The sequence below is a fragment of the Meleagris gallopavo genome, chromosome 4 (assembly GCF_000146605.3).
Source record: "Meleagris gallopavo isolate NT-WF06-2002-E0010 breed Aviagen turkey brand Nicholas breeding stock chromosome 4, Turkey_5.1, whole genome shotgun sequence".
Lineage (NCBI taxonomy): Eukaryota > Metazoa > Chordata > Aves > Galliformes > Phasianidae > Meleagris > Meleagris gallopavo.
In genome coordinates this window covers 45479841-45490009 of record NC_015014.2, presented here as the reverse complement: position 1 = coordinate 45490009, position 10169 = coordinate 45479841, and the positions used below count along the sequence as shown (strand labels likewise).

The 10169-nt window shown below is 35.5% G+C and overlaps 1 protein-coding gene across 1 annotated transcript in view; it reads right to left on the bottom strand.

Moving 5' to 3' along the window:
* Window positions 1–5228: 5228 nt before the first annotated feature.
* Window positions 5229–10169, bottom strand: part of CORIN (corin, serine peptidase) — a gene marked incomplete at its 5' end in the record, with an annotated part of 36252 nt that continues 31311 nt past the window's right edge. The window contains 3 exons of the mRNA XM_031553279.1: window positions 5229–6106; window positions 7741–7851; window positions 8514–8627. Of these exons, the coding sequence (XP_031409139.1) occupies window positions 5973–6106; window positions 7741–7851; window positions 8514–8627 (359 nt within the window). The remainder of the gene's footprint in view (window positions 6107–7740; window positions 7852–8513; window positions 8628–10169) is intronic.

Below are 10169 nucleotides of genomic sequence, written 5' to 3'. Positions count from 1 at the left end.
AGCCAGCAGTGTGCCCTTGCAGCTCGGAAAGCAGATGGTATCCTGGGCCCCATCAGAAGAGGGGTGGCAAGCAGGGACAGGGAGGTGACTGTCTCCGTCTACTCTGCTCTTGTGAGGCCCCATCTGGAGTATTGTGTCCAGGTCTGGAGCCCCCCAGTATAAGAAAGACAGAGAGCTGTTGGAGAGGGTCCAGAGGAGAGCCGAAGATGATCAGGGGACTGGAGCATCTCTCCTATGAAGACAGGCTGAGGGAGCTGGGCTTGTTCAGCCTGGAGAGGAGAAGGCTGCAGGGTGACCTCATTGCAGCCTTTCAGTACCTAAAGTAAGCCTACAAACAGGAGGAGAAGCAACTCTTTGAAAGGGTTGATAACTGCAGGACAAGGGGAAACGGTTTTAAGTTGAGGGAGGGAAGATTTAGGTTGGATGTCAGGGGGAAGTTCTTTACAGAGAGAATGGTGAGGTGCTGGAACAGGCTGCCCAGAGAGGTTGTGGGTGCCCCGTCCCTGGAGGCATTCAAGGCCAGATTGGATGAGGCCCTAGGCAGCCTGGTCTAGTATTAAATGTGGAGGTTGGTGGCCCTGCATGTGGCAGGGGCGTTGGAGATTCATGATCCTTGAGGTCCCTTCCAACCTGGCCATTCTGTGATTCTGTGATCTTCTGAAATGTTGATTTAACGGCCTTCTGAACTTAGCCTAAATTGAGTCAACCCACACAAAAATCATACTATGGGCAGGGACACCTTCCACCAGCTCAGGCTGCCCAGGGCCCCATCCAACCTGACCTTGAACACCTCCAGGGATGGGGCACCCACTCACATTTTAAGGCAAGCCAAGTAAGGAATCTTTTCTATGACACATTTTCAGAAGGCTCTTTGCAAAGTTTTCTCCCTCACTCCTTTTGTTTTCATATAACAGAACAGAACATCCTTGTTCAGAAACTTGGTGTTGATTTTACACTAATGCTTTTATTATTACCTACATTGCAACAAAAAGCAAAATTGAAACCATATTTTTGGATTGAAAGCACATTTGTGTAGAATGGCTTTTTCAGGCCTCTCAGCTTAAGAAACTAAAGAGGGTCCTGCAGATGGCTTCTGAACTATCTAGGAGCTTGTGAAATTGACACAAAAGGAGGTGTAGGGGGAACCAGCCTTGTCTAAACTTGTCAAGATGCAGCCTAAGGGCCAGTTCAATGCCAACCTCACAGCAGTGATTTTTGGACCAGATTCTCCACCAAACGTTCAAAATAATTCACAAATCCCACCTGAATCTATATAACTTTCTAACATCTTGCGGTATTTTGATGGAACCGTTTGAGTACCAAAATATATCATAAGGTCATTTTAAGACTAATGAGGTTCTAACAATCTGTTGTGGTCTAGATCACAAAAACTTAACTGACTGTCTCATTTGGGTATTGAATATCTGTGATAAATCCTTATATAGAAAAAACTGTGATAAAACTTCTGAGCTTTCAACCACTCAGAGATAACACTCAGTGAATACACTTTAGGGTGCCTGTAGTGCTCTATGCACTACAAATAACAATGTCTTATGATCTTTTTCCCTATACATTTGAATGGATTAAATTAGTAAGCAGAGTGGTAAAAGACATCTATGTATTTCGCTCAGACTTTCATGAGGTATTCAGTACTGTTTTCAGCAATGACATGAGTTTAAGACCTCTAAAATAATAACATTCTTATGAAAGTCTTTCTTTCACTAAGCAATCAATCAAAGCAGAACTATCATAGGGAATTTATCTGAAAGGAACCTTACAAAAGTGTGTGATCCATTCCCCTCCTCCAAAATAAGATCAGCTATATCTAAGTGATTTCTGACAGATATTTGTCTATCCTGTTAATAAAAAATTCTAATAATGGAGATTCCTCAGCATTTTTAGGCAATATATTCCAGGATTTGCAGTTAGCAGTTTTGTTCTACATCATCCTACCTGTCATTTAAACTCATCACTTTTATCTTATTCTCCCTGAAAAAGGAGAACAGTTTATTCCTTGCCTCTTTGCAACAGCCTTTCATGTGCATATTTGAATGCTCCTGTACCTCATTCCCCCTGAGTTTACAACTTTTCTTCACAGAACACACTCTGAACTTTCCCCATCTTACACACATCTCATATAAGATGAACAAAAGGGGGACTATACCAAGCACTGTACATAAACATTCCTGGTTATACATATAAATATTATGTTTGCTTTTCCTATAGCATTATGATATTGTTCCTTGATGTCCAGCTTCTGACCCACAATATTTTCTAGCCCCTTTTCTACATTATCCCTTCTGTCTGGCCAACCATTTCACACCCTGTATTTATTCAATGTATTCCTATTTGTACATTCTTGATCTTATTACCATTTATTTCAGGCAATTTCTCCAGTCCATTAAGAAATTTTCAAATTCAAATCCTGTACTTCAAAATGCTTTCAGATTCTTCCAGTTTGATACTGAGAAATTAATGAGCATTCTCTCCACTCCTTATCTGAATGATCCATGACAATCAGACACACAGGGGTGTATTTAGATCTTTATAGTTTAAGAATTAATCATGAACAGACTCTTATTTCATCTTTGTACGTATCTCTCTACTTATTTAAAAAGTCAGCTTACATAGTATGGAAGCTAAAAATGCATGACAACTATTATTCTTCCATATTCACAGTTTGGAGGAAAGAAATTAAGGGAATTTCACATGATTCCTTATGAATAAATACAGGCTGACGATCATTAAGATCTTATACTTCTTTGTATATACAACTCTTTGTTGATAACTGAAGCAAGTCAAGCAAGTCTTCCTTTCCTTTCCTTTCCTTTCCTTTCCTTTCCTTTCCTTTCCTTTGTTTATAACCTGCTCTTTTCTTACTCTAACTCTAATCCTTAAGTCTTTACCATCTTAGAAATATTATATTTGGTTGCAGTTTGTGGGTGGTTTTTTGGTGTTTTATTTATCTATTTAACTTAATAAGAAAACTAAAATCCAGTCTGCCTTATGCATTAAAAAGGTGCTTGCAAATGGAAAAAGTAATATTTGTGATCATTTCACAATTCACAATTACATAAACTGTGGAAATGTTAAAAAAAAAAAAAATTTGGTTTCAAAAAATTCCATCCTGCTAACTGCTGATCACTATGCTCAACAGACAGTTTACAGTATTGTTTATAATGAGAGTTGAAAAACATTATGACTTGTATACTAAGTAATAATTTAAAAACAGCAGAAATCAGGAACTAATTTTAGCTTATGAATTTAATACTTTGTTCATAATTAAAAGTGACATAAATCAGAATACTTCTGTATGACAGAATGATTTTAATACCTTGTTTTTTCTATACTATTATGCAAATTATCTCAAAAGTACCAAACTTTAGAGCGAAATATTATCCAAAATTAGGTTCCTTCTCTCTTCAAAGTAACACTAACATTTCTCTGTTCCACTTCTACAATTCCATTGTTTTCAGACTCATGTGACAACAGGCTTGAAAAAGGAAGCCTTGTGTTATGCCAGAAGGTAATGAATGACATGTGTATGGGCATTAATATAAAATAAATTAGTCCTATTTCAGAGCTAAAACAGCATCCGTTTCCTGTCTGTATAGATTTAATAGCTGTGTACTTCTAAATTCAGCAAATTCGATTTGAAAGCCTTGGAGGAAAAAAATAAAAATAAGAAAAAAATTCAATGTCATTTTTACAAGCTAAGACTAAACACAGTTTGGGAAAAGTATTTATGTTTAATCATTGGAATAACCTCTTTGACTGACAGTATTCACATATTGTTTTCTAGATGTCATTGATTGCAAACACATTTTTACTTAAAGAAAGGAAAGTATCCAATCATGGAGGAAAAAATATTATATGGCTATATTATTAATGTTTTTTTGAAGTAACTATCATTATTTGAAAGGAATTATTAAGTTGGAATTTCTTCAATAAAGTCCTCTCCAAATAACTTCATATATTTTAATATACTTATGTATATGACAGATAAGACAAACTATCAAATATAAACTAAAATGTCTGTAATGTACTGCATCAAGTCTCTGTATAACTGTATATTAAGATTTATCATTGCTTAAAATCATTGAAACAAAGTCTTCTACATCAACTACACCTGTAATGTTATTTTCAGTAAATCTTACTTAATAGTTACTTGTTTTTTCCTCTAATAAAATAGATATCATCTAAATAAATCTCATACTGTTAACACTATAAAATTTAAGAGAATCCACTGGACAATGTGAATATATTCAAGCTAAGTCAAGCATATTATAAGCTTTGTCTAGAGGATCTAGAAATCTAGATTCAAACATCAAGTTCCAATACTTTACTGTGCGTGGTACTTGCTTTCCCAAATGCCATGTTTATTCTTGGAGAAATTAAAATAGCTTACATTCAGAAACTGAATGTAATTCTTCTACTGTGGATAGAACAGAAGCATTGAATGTTTCGTTTCTGTGATGTTTTTTAGGCACTTCCATAATCCTGATGCAGTTAGAAAACATACTTAATGGGAGAAGAAAAAAAAGATTATTGCTCCAGCACTTTGACTGCTTGGTCAAGCAAATATTATAAGGAATGTTACAGCAAAATATTGAGTAAGAAAGGATTAGGAAGGAAAAAAGCCAGGCAGAAGCAAGAAACTGGTGTTCCACTTCCATATATACAAAGAGTAGAAGCTACAGCAGAAGAAAGAAGCAAAAGGAATTGCCTGTCTCTGAGGATTACCAGGTATGCATCCAGGAAAGGGAGCAACAGCAATAGGAAGTAGCAGAGCTTAGTGTGAATTGTTATAAATAATTCACTATTTTGTAAACATCTATAATTCTATGCTGGTAGTGCTATACCAGGCCAGATAGATAATTTTACCCCAGGCAGACCTTGGGAAAAAAGGAAGTTATCAGAATTTTTCTAATAATTTGTTTTTCATTTTCCTGATAGCACTCTTCATAGAGAAATTAGAATATTCTGTGTTAAGGCTATGAGATTTAGGTCTTAAGAAATAAAAAATGTGACTGATGTAAAGATCATCAGTTTATTTTCAGACAAAAAAAGTAGCAGTTAACTATTTTTGAAACTACCAAAGGAGATTAAGCCTATTAGGAAGTTATATAAAGTTAAAGCACAGAGATAACTTCAATATTATTTAGATATAAAAAAATCAGATTAGTGATTACTACATATGTGATTACATATGATTACTGTGTGTTAGGAAGGCAGATAATACAGAGTAGGTTAAGTGCAGACAACGTAAGCCAAGGTCTTTATCCTCCTGTGTCTACTAAGGAAAGGTACAAAGAATAAGACTGTATGTCAAGGTATGTGGTGGTCAAAGGCAGATAGAGATGTTTTAACCCAATTAGGGATCAGACACGGGCAAAATATTCTTCTATACTATCAAGCTTGTCTTTTCTTAAGAGAAGACAGCACTGAATGTCAAAGCAGATGACAGTGTCCATGAAATATGAAAAATCCATAGAGGCTATTCTTTTTTTTCTGAGATACACCCAGAAAGCTCTACCATTACCAATTCTGTTTTTAAAGATATCTAAATTAAATATATCTGTTAGCCTGTTATACTGTATTTACTGTAGAACCCAGTGATACTTTGCAGTGTTCTGAGAGACAAGTCTGCATTAATTCTTTAGGAAGACAGAGTAACATATTTCCAAACAATTTTGAGCCTCAGGAGTAACTGCAAGAATATTGATGTTTGCCAGGACATTACTGTCTTTTCAAGACTCTTAACAATCACATAATGCTTATAAAATGGTGAAAGTGCCTAGATACGTGTTTTTGTTTCTATCTTAGTTCACAAAATTTCTTTATTTCATTTCTCTCTGTTATTTCCATACTAAGCCTAATATTGCATGGGTCACAGTGATCAATGATCATTCACATCAACATCCATCACTCCATTGTCCTAAGAAATTCACCAATGCTACAAACTACTGACCTTACCCTAAACCCATTTGGTTGCAGGCCAGTTGACTCAAATTTTCTTGCCACTCATCAGCACAAACATGATTATCAGCAGCTGACCTGTGAATGGTCAGAAACATCAAGGAATTCATGTTTTTAGACAGGGTAACTGTGAAGAAAAAGGAAAATAACTTTATTGTTATTTCTCATTATTTGTTTTATGCATGGTGTATCAAAACCTACAGCTACATTCTTCCAAGATGCTGTCACTTCTGTTAATTTCATATGCTCAATAGCTTTACAATTTAAAAACAATGCAACCATGGCTATTAGAAACTTGATAATATTGAATAGCATAAGACAATAAACAGCAGACGTCTAGAGGACTAGAATAATAACTAGCAGAGGTTAACACGGGTTTCTGATAGTCTTAATGTTGTTATGCAATATTTTACCTCACAAATAATTCAACTGAAATCACTAAGGTAGTTTGAGAGATGAATGTTGCTTGACATAGGAATGATATCTTTGTTTGACTCAGTAATTTCTATCGTTCTTATCTACTGATATGTGGGTGTAATTAAAGAAGAAAAAATCCCAACAACTTCTTTTAACAAGAAAGATCATGAGCATTACTTCTTCCTTAATCTATGTTTAAAAGCGTGTGATCGGCTCTTATCACATGTAAAAAGCATCTCAAAACGTCCCAAATTGCACAAGTAGGAATTTACATCCTTCTCTTTCTAAGATTCTGTAAAAATGTTTGCACATTTTTTCCCCAAATACACGCTGATTTTAGTTAAATTGTTCTACTGATTTTTGTTTGAATACTAGTAATCTTAACATAGCCTGTCGCTAAACATTTTTTGCTATATGCTAAGGGGGTATCTGCTTTTCTTCCCGTAATAAAGTTATGTATCAATTTTAGAAGACACCTTTTCAAATATGCTATTCTAGAACATTTATTCTTTGGTAAGTAGGTTTTATTAAATTTTGTTGTTTATTAAAGTTAATGATTAATATTTTTAATGTCTATACTATTTAATATTACTGTATTAATACTGTAAGCACTTTATTGCATTTTTCTATATATAAAATAAGATACAAAGCATCTCAAAACTTAGCAATATACTGTCATACATAAATGCATGCTAACCATGAATTTTCAGAGGATATACTACAAGCTTCCAATCTGTTTCTTTTTAGTGCTTTTTTTTTTTAATCTGATTTCAATTTAAGGAGAAATGTTTAGAGAGTTCTACGTATAAAAGCACAAGGCCTACACTGTATGTGGTTAACATTGGCAGTTTACATAATACTTCAGGGATAGAATGATGTACATACATGCATGCACTGGGAATCTACAAGAACTATTTACCTCTTGTAAGCTTGAACTTGTACCACTGCATTCAGTGTGAATTTCACGTTGAATTTCATGAATACAGAATCAGGGCTTAGATTTTTTGCCTAAACAAATTCTACATCTGCATGCCTTCTTTCACTCTCATGCCCACAGTAATTTCCTGATTTCACACATCATTTAAAAGTTCCCTGCAGTGTTACTTTACTTGTATCTTTGCACTGTGACACTTAACACTGAGTTTTTCCTTTCTTTCCTTTTTCCCACCTTCTTGCCTGCTTCACCAATTTGAATCCAGTCTGCCGTTGGTAATAATGGGAGATCTCTCAACCACTGCAATTGCATTCTAAACCAGATCACTACTGATTATTACCATTAGTACATTAACGCTGCCATCAACCTGAACATCACTTTGAGGCAGAAATGCCATGGCAGAAACTTACCACAGTCCCATTCATCTGAGCTGTCGCTGCAATCTGCTTGTCCATCACACCAAAGCTCACGTGGCACACATTCATGGTTGGCACACTCGAGCTCATCCTTCTCACAAAATGCTGCAAGGAGGAAAAACACAGTTTGCACTGAGAAAAAGAATAACCAACATGAAATGCACATAGAGACTGGAAAAAAAAATACATAAGGAAGAAGCTAGGCATGGATCAGATATGCAGCCCAGTATTTTCCTTAGAATTCCTCAAGCAGTTGACAAGCTTAAAAACACTCTTCGTTGTCTGATACCAATGTCAACTCAAGCTGAGCTTTCATTTTTATTATTTTCTCCATGCAGATGAAAGTTTCAGAGCTGCAGGTGTATAATCTCCCTGTAAAGCTTGACCTCATCTCCAGATATCAGACATGTGTATATATATAATTTTTGTTCCTATTTCAAGGAGTCCCCTGATCAGCCAAGCTGGTCTTCTACCCCAGTTGCTTAACTTGTGGAAGAGTAGGAAAAGAAGCATGAAGATGTGAAGGAGAAACATGGGGAATAGAGAGGGTTGGAGTGAGCAAGGAGACAGCAAGAATCCAGGGATGTGAACACCAGAGGACAAAAGGTTAAAAAAAAGAGAAATTGGTGCCAAGGAGTGAAAAGGAAACAGAGAATAACTATGCCTTTTTGTCCATATAGAATGTTTTCAAATCTGTTTGTTCTTGACCACAAGATCCTAAAAATGTGACCAGCCCTTTGCAAAATTAAAGCCACAAAAACTCTTACAGCAGTTTTTTTCATCCATCATGTCTGGGCAATCTGGGAAACCATCACAGATCATTGTGTGCTTGATACAGAGCTTCTTCAAAGGACACTCCCAAAGACCCCTGTCTCTACAACCTGGAGGCAGAAAAGCACAATTTTCAAATAATTACATGCAATATCAAATCAACTATTTTGTTCCTCCTTAGTAATCTTGAAACATCCAAAATATTTTCAGTTTCATCATTAATTTTAGAAGTTAACTAGAATAGTTACTGATGAAAAAAATGGAAGCAAGATTGCCACAATGCATATTTGTTAAATGGATATAAAATGTATCACACTTTACTGCTTTTAAAATAATAATCTATGCTATGCTACACATGCTGTAAATAATGATTTAGGCATTAGGTCACAAGTCTTAAGCCAGATCAAATCACTACTCTTCAAATGTATTTATTACGTATGTAATAAGTGTAAATGCAAAGGTAGATAAAGTAAAAGTATTTACATTTAATATAAAATCATTTAAAATCCTGAAATCCATGGCATATTTGAAAGCATATCATTTTGGTTGCTCCAAAAGTAATGCCTTCTAGTTTTTTTCCATGGAAACTACAGCAGATACAAAGAGTACAATAACACAACTTGACAGAGCAAATTCTCAGCTAAAAAGCATTATTTTTTAACATAGGAACCACCACGAGCCGTGCATTTTTGCCAGTGATGAACAAAATCCTACATGGCATGCTTGCAAAAATTGCACCAGCAGAGATGGTCCACTGTTGGTATCCCAATTGCTGAAGATGCACCACTCACTGCATCACTGTGCTTACAGTCACTCTTTTGCCTTCATAAACATTCATCAAACACTGATGAATGTCCATGGGTGCAATTTTTTACACATGGAGGAATTCAGCGACATACCTTTTCTTCTTATGCACTCCATGTCAGATGCCATTTAGTCAGACAACCTCTCTGCTGCCATCTGTCACACAGCAACAAAACATAATGGAATGTTGTTGGGAAGGTTCAACCTCTACTGCCAACCTACCTACATTCACCTTCGATGTGGGCCAATATAATAAAAATAGGAGTCATTACTTTTGGAGCAGCCCTTCTACACAGACCTTTGATCTTTCAAAATTAGATCCTGTGGCAGTATGGAACGTCCAGAAAATAGTGCAGAAAAATGTAAATTTTTTTGGTAGTGCTAATACAGAATCTAGTGCAGATCACAATGAAAGGTAGAGAGATTTTTTTTTGAGTGTAAGCAGTTTTCTTAGTGTGACCAGGCCAGTCTGAAAATATTAGGAAGAACCTATGAATGTATGAATATTCAGGAGGAGTCATTGTTAGGAAAGGAACAAACAGTATGATTGCCTTTTCAGAGTCCTGGTAACCAGCCTCACTTGTTTCAAGAAGAATACTTACAACTGTGTCAAAGCGCTTTGGTAGTATAACTTCTATTTGTCAACTACAGGAAATTCAGAATAGCTTGAAGCAGATTTTAGAAAAAAAAAAAAAAATCTTTTCTCTTGTTTTATTTCACTACTTTTTTTTAACCAACTAATAAAGCATCTTGCTGTGATACTAGTTGAATAATGGAATGCTTAGACATACTAATATCCTATACACCTGACATTCTGATTTTAGAGTAAACCATTAAAACCTGTTCTC